Genomic DNA, 18,549 nt, shown 5'->3' with positions numbered 1-18,549 from the left:
TCTCCAGCCAGGAGCTCCGCTTCCTGAGGGGCAGCGTTTCCCCACTAGGCTTTAATCCAGCCTGGAGCAGCAATGCCGCTAGCAAGGGGTGATTGTGCCCAGTCTCCCTCGCTCCAGGCCTCATCTGGGCTCCCAGCAGGTTCCTGGGCACCTGCAGAACAAGCSCAGTGAGGCTGCTCCTTCAGTGAAAGAAATCAGGCTACCCACCAGGCTCCCTTCACCCGCTGTCTCTTTATCCAATTTGCAAGAAGTAACATCTAAGACATCTGCATCCAAGGGACAAGGGGAACTCAAAGCCAGCACTAGCAATTCTGCCATGAAGGACAGTAATCCTGGTTCGTACCCAGTAACCCTGCTGTAAACAGGTCCAACAMAAAAGCAACATACACAGCTGCCTCGGGTGCACCAAATTCCTCCAGCACACTTGACAATACTAGGAAATAGACAGCTATATAAGACAGTTGGAAAAACACACCTTTAACATTGTATTGGCTTAGAGAGTTTAGTTCCTTTTTGTTYAAGCTTGCGAGGGCCTCTCCTCAGGCAGCCAGTGCAGCAAGCCCTCTCCCTGGAGGTGACTCCCTCTTGGCATTCGTGCAAGTTCTCCTGCAGGACATCAACCAGGATGCTGCAGCTCGGGGAAGAGCAGCACATGACATAGCTGGTGCTATTGCCCGGGGAAATAAAAGCAGTGAGGGTCAAAGTGCTGCTTACCTGGCATCTTTCACCTTCCTCATATACTGAATCCCTGTATCATTCACAGGCAACAGTGAAATTCTGCSTTTTGCAGGAAGTCCTGACAGTCCCTTTACAGCAGTTATCTTCATTCCTACTCTAATTCCAATAGAGCAGTCTTGTCAAGCTTTCAGAGGCAGGCAGACTTTCAAGCATGGCAGGCTCTCTTTTTGTTCCTGAATGCATCTACAGAAAGCACGAAAACAATTTGAAAACCCACTAACRTTACAGTCCTATTAGGGTCCCTCTCAATAATCTCTTTGTAACTTCATATAAAAACTAAACCCAAGTTAAAAAAAATAAAATAAAGCCTTCCCCTCTACACACACATACCTCCCAGCAAGACTGCACCTGCTTCACCGTGGGCATTTGGACTAGGCTCTGTCAAGCACTATGTTAGACTTGCCACATAATCACTCCCCGTGCAGGTGTCAGCATAAGCTGCAGCACAAGAGCAGCTCTCAGCCCAAATCCATGAGTGTTCCTGCTCCATGCTAAACATCAGTAAAGGGGAAAAGAAAAGGGGGCAACTTTTTCCCCAATAGCCACAATTCCCTTAATAGGTGGTATTTTTATACTGTATTAACTGATAGGAACTAAGAGTCATTTTAACAGTCTTCATTTCTAGGATAATACTGTCACAGTGCMTAGGATATAGGCAGTTACAAATAGTACTAAACAAAGCCTAACAAGTAAGGTCTGAAAAACTAAGGTAGCTTTTTTTTGTTTGTTTCTCTCTTGATGATAGCAGCATACCTGAGAGAAGATTTGAGACCCCTGAATTTATCCATTCAAATATACATAGTTTTAGACACACACAGTTTTGTTTTTCTAAGAATTCCAAGGATTCCTGAAGGCCCTTTGTTCTTTTGGGGGCTTAGGCATTCAATTTTAGCTTTATCATCAACAAAACATCTAAATAAACWGATAAAACCACTTGATTTGAGTTACCTTAATAGGGCAGGTTTCACTCAAGTTAAAATGAGCATTAGGCTCCAACCCAAAACCTCAATGACAGCTTAGTCATCCTTCAAACAGTATTAGACATCTCTTCAAAACTCAGTTAAGACTGTTTAACTACAGGAGCCATAATAAAATACAAATTACAGGGAGTAATCAGTTGGTAAGTCATAATTCAGGTAATAAAATATCCACTGCATCCTGCTCAAAGCAGCATTTATTGGAGACAGAATCAAGATAAGTCAATGCATAACAAAGCTTTCCCTCCTACAAATATGTAAACAAGTTGACAGCAAGTTATTATTACAATATAAAAATTAAAGCTTATATTTCTTTAAAGCTAACTTTAGTCTCAATACAGTCTCTGGTCTGCAGCACTTAAAAACAAGAGTCCTTGAAAAATGTTACAGTATTATCTTTACAAACATCTCTGTAGAAAAATACTTACAAACAACAGCTTCCCATACATAAAAGCAACACCAAAAATAAAACTTATCTTTTGTCGTGAACAACAAATACTAAATGCATATAGTATTTACATCACCATTCTCTTTACCCAAATTAGTTTCCGGTAATTTTAGAATTCAGGATAATCACAAAAAATCTGTTATTATAATATTCAGATACTTTCAGGTAGCAAAATCATCAGTATTAATAAGCTAATATTGGCAATTMCTTTGCAATCAGTTTGGCCTTTATTTGCTACGGAGACCATCAATTTAATCCTTGTCTCAGTGTGATTTTTCAAGTGAAAGGGCAGGAAGCCCTTGCTAAGAAATCATGAGKCAGTTCAGAGAGATTTTGGGAAGGCCTACAGCCTATGATGATTTAAATGCATGTTCTARGTACCTTTAATCTCTGGGGAAGTTTCTATTCTCACCTATATCATCAGTTCCATTGGCGGCAGTCAGTTTCTAGAAACGCTTCCCTCATAACAGCACATAATTTGACATGAACTATTTTGAATTCAAAAAATAAAAATAAAGTTAAACCAAATTGTTTTAAACCAAGACATTTATCTACAAGAAATGCATTGATCACTTCTGCAGCTGCTAAGGCAAAAAAGTTGGAATAATCCCTGTACAAAGTTAAAAGATTGCATAATACTTTAAAAAGTCAACTAAATCCAACAAGCCAAGAGAAATATGTAACATTTGGATGAATTCAAACATGCCATTGTGTCCTATCAAGCATCTATAGACAGTGAACAGCAAAGAAGAAAATTTGACACCAAGAATGGACCAGATACAAGGTAAATTCAACAAAAAGAATCCAGCTGTCATGAAAGTGCTTTACAGTAGGACATCCAACAGAAAAAACAGTTGGAAAAACAAATTTATGTCAGTCAAGATGATATTAGCCGAGAGAACATAACACATCTATACACAAGCACTAATTATCATGAATACTGCCAGCATTCTTAGCTCCATGCATGTGTCCCCCAGAAAAGTGTTTTTCCAGAAGCTGAACCCCTAGGCAAGGGGGGAAGGGAACCAAATTAGAACCTATTCATTAGCACAGTGACTTTACAGCAAGTCATTTCCAACAACACTTCCCATGTAATGAAATCAAAACAAGAAATTTCTGTCCTATCACAATGTARTAAAAACTATGCAAGTGCAATATGGCATTTGAGCAGAGAAAGCAAATGAACATAATATGTATATTACACGAAARAAGGATGAATTGAATAAAAGTTATGTAAAGGATGAAATATTTTTAGATTAGTGTTTTGACCAACTACATTTGGTATTTGCAGCAGAACAATACTGCTGACCAAGTCGCTGGCTGGRTCACTCGACTGGCCTGCTATTAGTCAGTTAAGAGATGTGAATAAATACCTTGCAGCATGAAGCTTTGCAAAAACCTTCCCTGTGGAGCTAGCCATGAGTTTTGTCACTATTTAACTAGCCAGTCATGTTTGAGAGGCAAACATGCACAACATGAAATAAGTACACCAAGTTAATGATTTTGAGCCCTTTAATTGTGCAAGGAATACACCCTCTGGAACAGCATCTACCTGTCCAAGCAACAGGTATCTGCAATTCTGAAAGACTCACCCTGCTCCTTCATATAGGTTTCTGACCTATTAGGAAAGGACAGTCTTATTGCCATGCTTACAAAAAAGCCAGACAAACACTGAGTTAGTGCAAGATGCACTAGCAAGTGCTTGAGAAGGATGCTCAACTAGAGAATAAGGACTTAGAGATTCCATTCCAAACCCACATTTTTCTAGTTTSAAGTAGGAGAAGATACGAAAGTCTTCTCCTAACTTCCTAATACGAGGGCACACATATAGCCCTTCCTATCTATAGCCTTCCTACACTCAGGGAAACAGATGGGAAGCACAAGCATTCCTGGAGCACAAGACACCCCACAGGCCAGAGGCCACCTTCCTTAACATCTCCTCCAAAGCCCACAAAGAATTCTGCCACAAAATGATTGTACTACCAAGAGAAGAATAAAACTCTACAGAAAGAGAAATATGATTTGCAGCGCTGTACAACTCCACTGGGCTACCAGATAACCCCAGTCCTGACCAGCATCTTCAAATACCAGACAGGAAGGCTAGCAAAATCTGATCATCTGACAGCAGCAAGTGCCAATTCCCCTGTACAGAGGGGCATAAACAGGGCCTTACAAAGCTAGGTCACAAGCTGGTTTTGGTTAGCGGATAGTACTTCCACACTATCCTCATTTGGGAGGGAGCAGGCTTCCTGCCTTCTGGCATGCTACTCTGTTCTGTAGAAAATACCAGCTTTRGCTTTGGAGTCACAAACGGAATGTTGCAGCTTCTTGCCGAAGCGTTCAAGTGCCTTGGCACGCTAGAAGCACTGTGTCAGTGTTCTTCGATTTGTCCCACACAAATGCACTTGACCTACAAATGTCTACTATAGCAGGCCAGCAGCATGACTCCAGGACAGACCAGCTGCATCTTCATCCACGCCATGCAAACCCTTGTCCAGAGGAGGCTGCAGATCAGTTCAGATGCCACTCCACAGTAACGGGCCACTAAGAGTCAGCAGTGAACCTGCTATAGCTCTAAAAAAAATACAAGGACCTGCAGTAGAGCCTTAAGCAAGTGTTTAAAAGCACCGCAGCAGACTTGTGGTGAATGCCACACCTAGAGAAAGCTCCAGGGACTGGTGTCTGTGATTCAAGAGTAAGAGGCCACCGCATGCCATTTTCCTTTAAATAAAAGTAACACCATGTATGCCAATGCCAAGTAATAAAATACTATCTACAGAGCAGAGACCTCCCTTCTCATCTACAAGAAAACTAGTCACATAGAAAACTAAGTTAGTCCACCTCTGAGAAATACAGAAAACAGAACCATGAGAAACCTCAAAAGGTTCCTTAATTAATCTTACTATGCAAATAACTGACATGGGACACTAGGTTGGGGCATAGCTGACTTAATCAGTTAAAGACCATTAGAAAAAGCTATTTATATATAAATAWTGTAGTAATATAGCAGCAGAAAATACTACACAGCCAATTTTAGAATTGATATAAGATATGAAATAGATGCACTTGAATACATACACATGTATATATTCATATATTGTTAAGGTCATCTAGAGCAAAAACAAGACCTGAATAGCCTATCATATATGTGCATTGATGTCAGCATGACTTCTATTTTAGAGCTGACAGACCTCAGGGATACGAGCAGCCTGTCACTGGAATTGCTACAAGTGTCACTTACCACAACTTTAACCAAAAACTGACTTTGTAAGTCCTGTTACCTCTTTCTAGCTGAAGAGAGGGCAGGAAGGGAAACACCACAGAAAACCCTGCAGCCCTGTAACACACAGAAAGGCACCTGATAATGTTAAGTGTTAGTAGCAGTTATCTACAGCATCTTAGTAAACTGAGATAAACTTAAAARGGACTACGAAATGGATTTGCTGGCATTCAAAACCTAAGTCTAACTTACCTAAAAAGCCACTAAAATGTTATGTAAAGTAGTAAATGTGCAAAACTATGCAGTTTTGCATAAAGTGCTACACATATCCCACCCCCCAGTTTGCACCTATTGATCTCAAGTCTGGAAATATGATGAAAGAAGATCTTAAAGAAAAGACCCAATTAGGTATAACCTTTCCTTGCCCACCTTCATCCACTGTCCTTTAAACAGTACATTTTTAAGTTACATCAAGTTATAGTGTTTTTCAAGAATTGTAGTTCAGAAAAATATTTAAGGTATTCTTATCTTTCCACGTAAACYAGGAGACAGTGAATTTGATGAGTTCCAAACACTTCACAAAAGCCTCTGCTAATTCACTTGGACTTGAGTTACCTTGGTCTGTTAGTATCTCTGGAAAAAGCTAGGCTATTTTTTGTCACTCATTTAATTCTCAGCTATTGAGTGCTGAAACTCATTATCTGTCCAGATTTGTCCAAACATGCAATGACATAGAAGCAGAGGAATACTTTATCCAACAGGCTCTTAAAAATCAAGTCCTCCCATATCCATTCATACATATTCATTACATGAATTACACACACACAGATCTTTAGCATTTGATTACTGAAGTCAAGTTGTCAAAATACAGCAGTTAGTCTTGCAGGAATTGTGCAGTACACTCAAAAATACACTGTAGGCCTCTTCTTTACTCTATATTTCAATGATCCATAGCGTATCTGATGAGGAAACAAAACAAAGTTAGGATGGCCACACGCAGCCTACCACTACTACCATTCAATAAACTGACTTTTAACATGCTCTAGGCACTCCACTTATTGAACAAAATTATCTAGTTCTGGTAGAAATATATCTTCAGTAAAATGGGACATGAAAGGAAGGGCTCATTTGTTYCCTCAAAAGAGTAAGATCTCTTGGGAGACTCCTTATATATTTATTCTGAAGAATTTTTGAGATACACATATACACAGAGGACTCTGAATACATGGAAACGTCCTCGTGGGTTAAGTGGCAGGCAATATGGAATAGCACAGAGCGTCTGCACGAACCAAGAACTCAGAAGAGGCTGTCATGKGCTGAGCAGCACATAGGTAACCGCGCCCGACTAAGACATTCAAATGGAGATGACGCTGCCTCCACCCCCTCCCASGGCAAGGATGCCTGGAACCAGGGCCTGGTGGTGCCAGCCTTAACAGCACAAGCACAGACCTATTTCCCATCTTCCCTTTTGTTATTTTCCCCTTCCACACATACTGCACTTAAGCATCCCAAAGTGAAGAAAGCTCTAAGCCTTGTTATTATCACATACTTTCTTCTCCATTTGATATTCTACAGCCCACTTACTGTTGATAATATCTCAAAAGAGAAAAAATACTTTAAATTCTGCTTTAAAAGCATCAAGGTACATGATTGAACAAGCTCAATGATCAAGCAATTCACACTTGCCTCCTTACGGCCTTTAACAGTTTTCACAGACTTCATGCTCTGAGACCTTCGAAGGCCTCTCTGAGCAAACATCTCATCTTCTGAATGCGTCCCCTCCATATCTTCATCTGTTTTATCATCTCCAGGAGTTTTTTCCAAGGGCATTTTGTAACCTTTAAAAAGAAGTTGCGTAAAGTATTTAACAGGAAATAATTAATGTTTATATTTTTAGTGAAATCATGAACATATCTTTTAACACAGAGGCTTTATCTAAAGAATGTATCAGTCCGTCAGCTGTCCAGAAGGAAACAGAATGCAGTTTCATGCTTGCTTGCAAGAGTTCAGGTTACTGTGGTTCAGGATTAATGCCAAATACTGTATCCATGGCAAGTTTACACCAGTCTTCAAAACAACAAAATAGTTCCAAGTGTCATGTTTTCTCACTTCGGAAGTATCATGTACCTGTTGTTCTGGGGAGAATTTTTCAGTAGCATGTCTCAAATCTCTTAAAAAACATTATGTTGAAATACAAGATGAAAACTAGGAAGCCATAAAGCAACAGGGTTTCTCATGACACACTTTCTACTCCATATAAGCATAATTAACACCAACTGATTAGGTTTCTTCTCTCAACCTTATTCTCCACTCCCTTTCCCACACTTAAGGAACAAATCATAACCTCTCTACTTCATTTCTCCCACTTACTGCCAGAGTTCATTTCAAGCTCATAGTTCAGGATCTAGGCTTAGTTTTTAGATCTTTGATTATCTTTCCTCATATTCATATACTTCCATACATATATCTAATATCAAAGTTCATTTCAGATGGATATGATGTTGAAGTGTTATTTTTAAGGGTAGTTTAARTCCTGCAAATTAGGATCAAGATTATTACCAGCAACTCTCACTAGAGGGTGCAAACTGCTTAAAAACAGATGCTGAAGAGACTGAGGGTCATGGAGGCCCAGTCTCCTGTCACCAACATACCATAAGGTCCTTCCCATAAGAGCTCTGTTTTATGCACCCAGGCCCTTATTCAGGCCATTCCAGAACCCATGGGCTCCAACACTCAGACAACTCGAGTCTTCCAAAAGGGAAAGGAAGGAAAAGCAGTCAAAGAAAGCTTTCCAAAAGAAATAGCAATCACTTTTCAATTGAGAGGCTAAAAAGGACCATTGACAGATAGCYACTGAAGCCTCTTAAGTAGAGACTTGTAGAAAAACACAGATTGCTGCATAGTCTCTTGAGCATTGACATGCAGCCTATTATGACAAGTAAATGCTTCCATTCTACCCATCATCTTCCCATCAGTAAGTTTTACTTCAGCTGGTAATTCCTGTTGCTAATTGTCAGAGATAGGAGCAATAAGCAGAGTTTGACAACATTGCTAGTGGCTGTGAGAAGAAAGCAGTTTTGAAGGTATTTCTTTAGCAATGCAGTATGTCCTGCTCACGTGAACATTGTTCAAATATGCAGAAATCCTTTGGAACCTTTACTATTTCTAGGCACAAAGTATATCCCTGTTCTTCCTCATGTGCCTTTCACGTACTTTCTATAGCCAAAACCCAAATCCTTTGTTTTTGTACTGACACTTACCTGCAGATTCACTCGTAGAGGCTCTGGTTTTCCTTTTTGTGTCTGGCAGTGTTTGRTAAGGTCTCTGGCCCACTGGCTCGTCTCCTTGTATGGTAGTCAGGTCATGCATACTGAAACTCCTCAGCTTCTCAGTTATTGCACCTTGACTCTGAAACAGAAGAGTGTCTTCAAAAACATATGTTTTTGACCTCGCTATTCAAGCTGGTTCAAGAAGGTTATGGGATATTACATATATTCTTCTTGGGATATTACAAAATCTACTGAACACAGGCATGCAAGAAGTTTACATTCATTYTTACTTGAGCTTCACTACATATTACTCTTAGAGAGAAAGAATAGACTAAATTCAGAATTTAATTTCTAATTTCTCACTTTACTCCTTAAATATTATCAAATAAAGGCAAGGAATCTTTAAAGCTACAAAAATACATGTTCAAAACACTCTGGACATTGTATTTCTGAAGCAGTACTACGTAGTATGACCACAGTTTTTACACACCCCTTAAAGAATGTGGCTCAAGAGAAAAAAAATGCAATTTTTATTTTATTTTCATAAATTTCAATAGGTAGAAGGAGAAAAGCATTAAAAAATACAACATTAAACCAAACAACTAAAAAACTGGCAGCACTAGGTGACAGAAAACCTGAAATCATAAACCAAAGATTTATGGACTGACTACAAGCAACCAGATTCTCTTAGAGAGATCTTTGACACAATACAAACTCAAGATCTAGTACCACATACAAGTATAATTAACCCTACTTGAACATTAATATTSCTTATCTTCATCTACATCTCTTCTGCATGGAAGCTACAGAGTCTCCCTTAAGAAAGGTATTTTGTCAGACATATTATTAAGATTAGATATAAAATGAAACAAAAGTATTGCAGATTAACTTCACAATATTGTATGAAGCAATATAAAGAACAAGTACATTGAGCAATAACACATTAAAGTAATATTTGTTTCTTCCTTCTTGGACGGAGAGAGCAAAAATTAGCACTTCAGAGGAAGGATAATCTGTACACTGCTTCCACCTTGAAGGAAGCTTCATCATTCTTTTTGTTTTACTTTATTCTTTAAAATTAAGTGTTGCATAAAACCCCCATTGGAGCACTAAGAGCTAAGAGTGCAGGAGTCTGTTGGGGCAGGATTCCGAACACCCTCCCCGGCCACGGCACCAGCAGGCAGTTCCCAGAGGCAGTTCCCAGCCAGGCACGGCTGTTTCTGAGCCCGCAGCTGCTTGCAGATGGCAGCAGGACACGGAGGTCAGCCCTGCCAAAAATAACCCGAGAGCAGCGAGTGCAGGGACACTCCCCAGGTCTGCACAAAGGGCGCACGGGGAGGGGCTGAAACTCAATACTCATTTCCTAATGACCAGTCTTCAGTCCAACACCAAATTAACAGTGTTCTATACAGACAGGAACGATGTAATTTAATTCTTGCCTCCATCAGACATTGCAACTAAACAATTATGAAGATTACTTTCCTCAGGAGGGAAGCAGAGGCCTTTATTTTTCCAGTTCTTCCTACGCACATGGAGGAAGACTGACAGTTCTCAGCACAACTGCAGTTTCTGGCTTAGTTACCATGTTTTGTTGACGCTGCACAGGCTTGTGCACAGAATTTGCTGGAAGTTCTGCAGTTAAGTTATTTTCCTGAAATGCCTTTTCAACAATTCACTGCTTTACCTGACTGCCACTTCCCAAACACCAAGGGAACCTAAGGCCAGTCTGTCACTACAGTAGGCATCCTGCTACGCCTGTTCTTGCATAAAAAAGCATTTGCATTTTAAACTGAATCAGGAATCAACTATGCTTGAGAACTAACACTCGTCTGTGAGGACACATGAAAACACGAAGRGTCAGAAGTGCTGCTTTTGACAGCAACCACCAGCGCACATTTGCTGCAGAKCTGTTCAGTCTGCACATGCTGCTGCAGGAGACATCAGCCCGGGATCAGCAYCTCAAATGGACCCATCCAGTTCTCAACAGAATCCACATGGATTCAACACAACTGCATTTGCTTTAGAAATGGCGGGAATCTACTGCAACTTAGTAGTAGAAGCAGGTTTGGCCCTAAACAAGGTACAGAAAAAAATAAACAATTGCTTAATGGTTGCATAATGAGTTTGTTCATCAGGTGATGTACTAGAGATAACCAGATAGAAACTGTACAGCAAAACACAATTAAGATGATAGTAATTAGGGTACCAAGAAGAATTCAAGTTACAAGCCCGTATCCACTACTTCTCGCTAGGGAGGCAAGGGACTGCAGCCTAGCTGGGAATGTTCAGCCTTGCTTTTTCAAGGCAGCTTTTGCATAGCAAGTTTCACTTCCMAAGGAGAAGAGGCAAACTCCAGGCCACAGAGCAACACTGTGTCCCGAGGCAGTGGCCCAGCTCCCGCAGCCATGGCTCYCGGGAATGCTGCCGCATCCAAGGAGGATGTGGCGGACGGCGCCTTCGCTCCCAGAGCCCTTGCCATGAGGGAGGGTTCACTCAAGCCATACTTGCAACAAATGCTAACAAGTTTATTAAAAATACACACTAATAAGATGCAGCACATATGCCCAACAGTATAGATGAGGGCTCTGCATCCACTGCTGTACTGCACAGTACCTCCCTACAGAAATAGCCTCCAGTCTCCTCCTGCCTGGAGGCAGCCCCTGGTTCCCCGCCCCACCCAGATCAGGACAGACCATGCAGGGTGTGCAGCAGGACTGAAAGTAGGAGACAAGGCCCAAGTTTTTACAAACCACCAGTCTCCTAGAATACATTCCRGGCAAGCCTGAGGAAGGTTATTCCTTCAGCAAAGCCCAGAAGGAACAGAATTACTTTCTGTTGCAATGAAGCATTTCTGCAGGTGTGGAGCACCCACAGCTCAGAACAAGAGCCTGTCCGAAACACTGCGGGCTCCACGGAGCCTCCCTGGGTGCAGGGCCACGCGCAGCGCCCGCATTCCCAGCTGCTCTCCCGGGTCGGATGGCCGGCCCATCCCTGGAGGGGACGGGGCCCCGCGGGAGCGAGGAAGGCAGCAGAGCCCAGGTGAGCTGCTGCTCCTGGTGCTGCTGCAGCCGCCGGTGCCCAGCTGCAAGGGGCACAGCACAAACAGCGTCCAGCAGGAAAGCAGCACATCCAGGGGGACCTGGCAGCACGGAAACATTTGCCCTCAAAAACCAGCTTTTAAACTAGAGAGCTTCAACAAGTTTCATATTAGCAACAAAATTCCTTAGTTTTTTATACCCTAAAGAAAAGCTTTTAGAAAGATTGGTTTTCTTATTTTTTTCTCATCTGTGCCACCTAGCATATTGCAAAGAATATTTTCAAGTGGTGCCTGTAAACCTACAGAGGCAGTGCAGACAAACCAAGGAAACATACTGCAAGCAGTCTGAAAAGGAAAGGGCAGCTTTATGATCAAAAGGCACTATTTGGAGATGCTCTTCATGCAAACAGTGGCCAATTCCAGCCCCAAAGTGTCAGCACGGGGCAGAAAGCAGAAGCTGTTGCTGCTGCCAGTCACATTCAACCACCCTACAACGGAGCAGGTTTAAGTCCAGGCCAGGTTTCAGCAGCCAGTCCTGGGGGCTGTCTGCACCAGCCGGCCTTTCATCACTAATCCTGCATGCCTTCAACAGCCCCTGCAGAAAAGCATTTTCCCCCACTTTCCACCCTGTAAACATGCCAGAAAGTTTAGGAGGGCAGTAAAATTGCCTGTAATGGCAGGCAGAGATCCCCATGGCCTTCACTTGGACACTTCYATGTAGAGAAGCCTTCTTTGGACCTCTTCTTGCTCTTGCCTCTCAGTCCCTGCTCCTAATTTGAGATGCAGCACGTGAGAGTAAGCCTGTCTGCCCCTAACTCTAAGCCCCAAAAATAAATATATAAAACACAAAGTGTCAACTGTGCCTCTCTCCCATCAGAGATGTTTCCACTAACAGGATTCCATTCCTGAAACCCTATAGCACACTCCTCCAACGCCTGCTGCAGGGATAATCTTTTCACCTGCTGGAGGCAGCAGTCAGTTCTTGGAAAAATAGAGAATAAAATCAACACCACATGCGTCGTCTCCATTTGCGTGCACACAGCAGCCACACTCAGCTTCTTGGAATGAGAAACTGGAGAGAGGTTTAAAAGCTTAACATGCCAAAATAGAAGTTTTTTTTTTATTTAAGTCTCCTCTTTAAAAATGTCTATTTAAGTATTTGGTATTGTGGTGGCTTTTTTCAAGTGTCTCATTCTGCACTAATTCTATGCAAATATTCATGAGCATGTTTAACAAGCAAGTTTTAACAAATAGCGCAGGCGTCTTGCCAGTCACAGCTGAACAGCAATGAAATCCAAACATGGACATTCGCTCAGAAGTTATTTATCACTTCAGAAGAAGGTGGGAGGAGATATGCATGTTATTTATTTTACAATATTTAACCTAGCACTGCAAGGATTAACAGGAAAACATCCACCTTAGCCAGCCAGACAAGAGGAAAAAAACATACGGAGCATAAGCATCATTGCAGGTGCACAGCTGGTATGTTACTATTGCTGCTTGGCAGGAAAAAAAAGCATTTTTAGTATTTAAAATAGCCCCATTCTCAGATTCTAACAGTGGCTTACCTGTGTAAGATTTTAAATGATCTGTTTTCATGATGGATACTACTATTCCTCTGGAGGAATGCTCTACTGCGAGTTTGAATAGTAAATAACACCAGTGACCCAGCTGAAGCACACTTTCAGGATTTAAAAATACTGATGTTATGAGCTTGAAACAGAATTATTTTCAAGCTACTACCCACAAGTTTTTAAAGAGAGAAAAGCACACAAAGAATAGGCAGGATTCCTTCCAAATCTTCATTTTACAACAGCATTTGAAGATGTAGTTCTCAAAAGTGTCTTTGCTTTATAAGGTAACAAACTCCCAAGTATAGAAATTTCTTAACTTAAATACTAACTGTTCTTAACTGTGACAGCCTAAGATCTCTACACTGCTTCACAGCATCAATTAAGAGCTTTCAAGTTCAGTCCTGTTACTCGGAACATGTTTATATATTCTTTTCCAGGAAGAATTCAGCCCAACATGCTTGAAACTATCAAGCAGTTAGAACAGGAGTGCCCCACACTTTTTGTTTTAGGTGCGCATTCCGTAGGACACACATTACAAGTGCGTAATTAGGCTGGCCAGTTCTAGTCCTTTTGGTGGGTCTCCAGTTGCTAAAAGGCTTTCTGATGATTTTATAATTGATGATCTAGAACCACCTGAAACTCAGCTGAAGAGCATTAGTTCTTTGGGGATTAAAATCAGGAACAACCAGAGATTATTTCGCTTTGTCTTTAATGGAAGATACAAGGCAAAGCAAGATGCAAGCTTAGGCTCAGCACACTAGTTTACTACTTATATCAAGTTGCAGGCAAGTTAATCATGTCAATGCAACTTTTTCATCTCTGCTAGTCATCTTCCATGCCTTACTTCAGATATAGTTACCTTAAGTTGATGGGAAGAAAACAGCAGAAAGAAGCCAGAAATCCTTTAAGTACTTTGTTTACTGACAGGAAAGGACAAAGACAGAAGAGAAACAGTGGTCATCTTTACTGATAGCCTACAGAGAAAACTGCACGGTATCTTTTCAATTATACAAGGCAATCCCGATCAAAGAAACAAGGACAAAACAGTTTAAATAAAGATATACAGCATAAAGTGCAGCTACAGTGCTGCATCTAAGTTGTGTTCCATGTTTTCAGTACACTTGCAGAATTAATCTCTTCCTTCAGGAAGGGCAAACCCTCAGTTCCATTATCCTGCTCAGTAAGTATATCAAGGACAAAAGGAGTGGATACAAGTAAARAGTTACCTTCACAGCCGCTGTCACTGCAGCGGAGGCTGCTAAATTCAACCCTTGTCTTCCAAAGTTCACCATGGTCTCATAGCCTTTCTCTTTGGCTTGCACAATGTATTCATCAATCTCCTAAAAGGAAAAGGAGGAATTCAAGTTTCAAAGGCCTCTGAATATGAAAATCATATTAGACTTCAATGACACAAAACAGAGATGAGAAAACTTGAAGGAAATATGTTAACGAATATCTAGTCTGTTTCTGTATCCTGGAGAATTCCATTCACATATATACAGTCCTCTTTTCAAAATAAAGGACAGGCCTGGCCAAACAAGAAAATAAAGTTGACTGTAAGTCACCTATGTCTGACAAAAACACTGCAGTTACATAACAAGTCCTTGATTAAGAATAAGCTTAATTTGCCAGACAAAAATTGTGCAAGACKACAAGCAAGCTCAAGATGAAACTGCAGAATTTCTTGGAAAGTGAGCCAGCTCAAAGAAGCCAGAGCACTGACACAGCTCAGTACCCAGGACATAGTCATGATATTTGTCTCCTTCATACTGAATACCTGGAACTGGACATAAAGGCTTCAAGGTAGCTCACAATGGCTTGCAGACTCCAGAGAAGGATCCCTTTGGCTTACGGAGCTGCAGGCAGTTTGCAGTTCCGCCTTCCTCAGGTCAAGATGACACCACAGCCCCTATGAGCACCAGCAGCACCTCGTGCCAATGGGGTGACTCACAGGGCCCAGCGCTACGGGCACGGACACGGCTCTGCTGCCGGGATGGCCAGGGCAGCCTGCACACATCTCCACTGATCCCCAGTCCCACGCATCCAAACAGAACTCGGAGCCAGCCAAGCCCGTCGGGGCCCTGCCATCCTGCGGCTAAAGCTGCTTTGGCTGGTTTCTCTTGTCAGCTGCTCTTCCCATACACCTCAATCTCTTTTCAGTTTGCATACCAGAAGAGTCATCAATATTGTTCATCTTGTGCGTTGCTYTATGGCAAGGTTAAGCTCACCAGTATATGGTGTTTTCACACTAGGCATTAGTATACAAGCAGGGTTCTTACCCGTTCTTTAGAGGAGAGAAGAGGATGAAGAAGTTTCCGGTAGATTAAACTTGCCCCTCTTGTATATGGGGAAAGGAGCCAAATAACAAAAGCAATCTTCAGTTCATAATACAGTGGAAACCTACAGGCAGGGTAAGTTGCACAGTATCAATAACTGTAGTAAGAAAATGCATACTAATTCACATGAGGCTTTTGTAAAAAAGGACCAAAGTACAAAGTTTTTCAATTATCGGAAGCTACATAGGACAAAATATTCGAGTCACAAATATATTTTTAAATTTACTATGTCACCTAAAAAGAAACAGGTAACAAACCTGCTTTGCTTTGAACTCCTGCACATAAAAAAAATCCACAGAATTCATCACAGAATGGTTGAGGTTATAAGGGACCTTTTGAAATAGTCTAGTCCAACCTCCTGCTCCAGCAGGGACACCCAGAGCACAGGGTGGCAGCCAGGCGGGTTTGGAAGATCYCCAGAGAAGGAGATTCCACAACCTCCCTGGGCAGTTATCCATTTAGGAACTCCATTCTCCTGTTCTGATTCTATAGCAAAGGAAGCAATCTTATAATCCCTATTTACAGCRGATTATAGAGTACAAAACCTGAAAGTGGTTCTACTCTACGTAGATCAAGAGCTTTATATGTGGAAAAATTATCTACAAGTAAAATCTCTTTATAAAAAAATTAAATCAGTACAAATAAAAGACGACCAGAAACAAGTATAGCTACATCCAAAGTTAATAAAAAACAGACWTACCAAGAGACTGTTAGGTCAGTTATTGTTTCAGTAACTGTATAGAGAGCAAACACAATCCAATACATCATCCAGCGAACCTGAAAATTAAAACAGCCTTCAGTAAGAACTGTGATTTCACCGTTTCATAGAACACACAATACACTTTATGGTCCATCAGTGCATAGCTGTCAAAGCAAGACATTCAGCAACATTGCAGTCTGCATCAAATGGCTTTCAAGTGAAATCACCCACAGATGCCAGAGGGTATTTTCCAGTGGTAAGAAGAGCTGGTGGCAGCTGCAGCAGGCTGAATGCGGCCACCGGGGCAGCAGGGTCAGGGCCTCTCCAGGCCTGGCTCCTGGTTCTGACTCCAGGGCCTCCAGCAGCCAGGGGCCACGCTCTGCAGCAACAGTCCGTCCATACCCACACACACCAAGGCTATTTCACACTGTGTGCTGGAGACCTCACTCTTCCACACCCCTCCATTCCCCTATAGCACACTCGAGCCCTCAGCATCAGTAAGGGCAAGTTGCCTTGGCTTTCACAACACACCTTATTCATTCACGCTTTGCAGACAAGCTCTACCTGCACAATTGGTAATTTGACCCCAACAGAGGGACAAGGAAATAGAAAAGCATTTCCACTGAACTTTAATCCTATTCTTATTCCAAGAATCAYGACATTCTTGTTAATAAAAACTCACTTCTAAGTATCTTGGAGGAAGATGGACACATACACCCCAATGCATACGTACTTGCACCATACAGCACTGTTTTGGGCACAGGTGACACCCTGCTTTGGCTAACCAACTTCTTGGTCCYGTTTTGTATTTCTTTAATATCTGCTCAAATTTGGGTTTAAGTAGATTGCATCTTTCCAAATAAAGACTGCAGAATTAGAAGTATGAATTTTTCTAGAAGTGACCAGCAATAGTGTATTTCCAAAACAGGCTGGTGCAAACTGCTCCTGTTTCTCCAGATATTACACATTAAACCAACACATTTTTGTAAATTCAAACATTATCAGTATTAAAAAAACAAAACAGTGAAAGAAAGATGTCACCTGCTACCAGATGCAGTACCTGCTTCATTTGCAATACACAGATTATTAATTCTTTGGGCCTATACACAAAGTACTAAACACTGTATACAATACAGTGTATACAATAACCACTAATTCAGGTCCTAATTTCACTTTATTTTTTCAAAAGATGTACTTGTTTCCCTGCCCTGAACATTGCTCAAATTTAGCCTCTACTTTCCAAGGCATCATCTCTGAAGTGCACTTACAGAAGTGCTCAAAAACCTCCTGCTGTACTGCTGCCTTTTTCATGGCTTGGCATTACATTTACAAACTGCTTCCTTTGTCACAACTTGAAACCCATTTATCTTAAATAGTTTTCTGCATTTCAATTTGAAAAGAGCCTCARTCATGTGATGACATTCTTTACTTCAGTCACTCGGAGGATTTAGATATTTTAGGCTTGAATAAGCTAAAACAAGTGTACCCAACAGCTGAAGTCACCACTGACAGCACATGTGACATTTAGACTGGTGACCACTCTGTGAACCACAGGCCACACCTGGGTAAAAAATAATGGGCTGAGGGTGGATATTGGCTTTATGTTATACCCTACATAGTCATATGAATTATTACATTTTATTACACCCATGCTACTCTTTCTAGCTTATTTAACAAAAAATAAAAACTTCACCTGCAGTATTTGATCAGGCATAACCTATAGGATGCATTTCAATGAAGTTTAAGTGTCATCYGAGAAATCTATACCTTGTCATTTCTAATGGTAAAGGATTGGCACTGCACTGCCATGGTTTCTACATCTAATACTGACAAAGTGATACCAGCTTTCATGATTTATTACATTGTGTAATGAAAATTTCACAGTTGCATCACAGCAAAAGCATTTAATTAAGCAATTAAGAGGAACCACTTACATATTCCTTCACATTTTTTGTCTTCACAGCTTTGTACGAGTAGTAAGCAGGATACAGCATCCCAAAGACCAGCCTTTTGGAAAATAAAGAGTGCTTTTAGAATCTCTTRTGTTGTACATGGCAAAGAAGCAACACCACATTACCCAGATGCAACCAACTCAAAGAAACCCACTGTTTCATAGCTTGGGGAAAAGCCACAACAATACAGGCTGTTTGCAGTAAACCTGGCAATACACAAAGACCAAGCAGCACCAACAGAGGCRGCGGTGAGCCCCTGCAGGCCACGTGCATCCCACAAGTCCGCCTCGAAGCCTAG

The 18,549-nt window shown here is 41.3% G+C and overlaps 1 protein-coding gene across 1 annotated transcript; it reads right to left on the bottom strand.

Moving 5' to 3' along the window:
• Nucleotides 1–4,160: 4,160 nt before the first annotated feature.
• Nucleotides 4,161–18,302, bottom strand: REEP3 (receptor accessory protein 3). Its single transcript, XM_026043026.1, has 7 exons — nucleotides 18,234–18,302; nucleotides 16,300–16,376; nucleotides 15,543–15,663; nucleotides 14,490–14,603; nucleotides 8,644–8,791; nucleotides 7,070–7,221; nucleotides 4,161–6,342 (listed from the first exon to the last, which is right to left on the bottom strand). The coding sequence occupies exons 1-7, from the start codon at nucleotides 18,291–18,293 to the stop codon at nucleotides 6,286–6,288; spliced, it is 729 nt and encodes a 242-aa protein (XP_025898811.1). The 5' UTR covers nucleotides 18,294–18,302; the 3' UTR covers nucleotides 4,161–6,285.
• Nucleotides 18,303–18,549: the final 247 nt, after the last annotated feature.

The sequence above is a fragment of the Nothoprocta perdicaria genome, unplaced genomic scaffold (assembly GCF_003342845.1).
Source record: "Nothoprocta perdicaria isolate Ctin4 unplaced genomic scaffold, notPer1 scaffold_32, whole genome shotgun sequence".
In the NCBI taxonomy this organism is placed as follows: Eukaryota; Metazoa; Chordata; class Aves; order Tinamiformes; family Tinamidae; genus Nothoprocta; species Nothoprocta perdicaria.
This window is presented reverse-complemented; position numbering and strand designations above follow the sequence as displayed.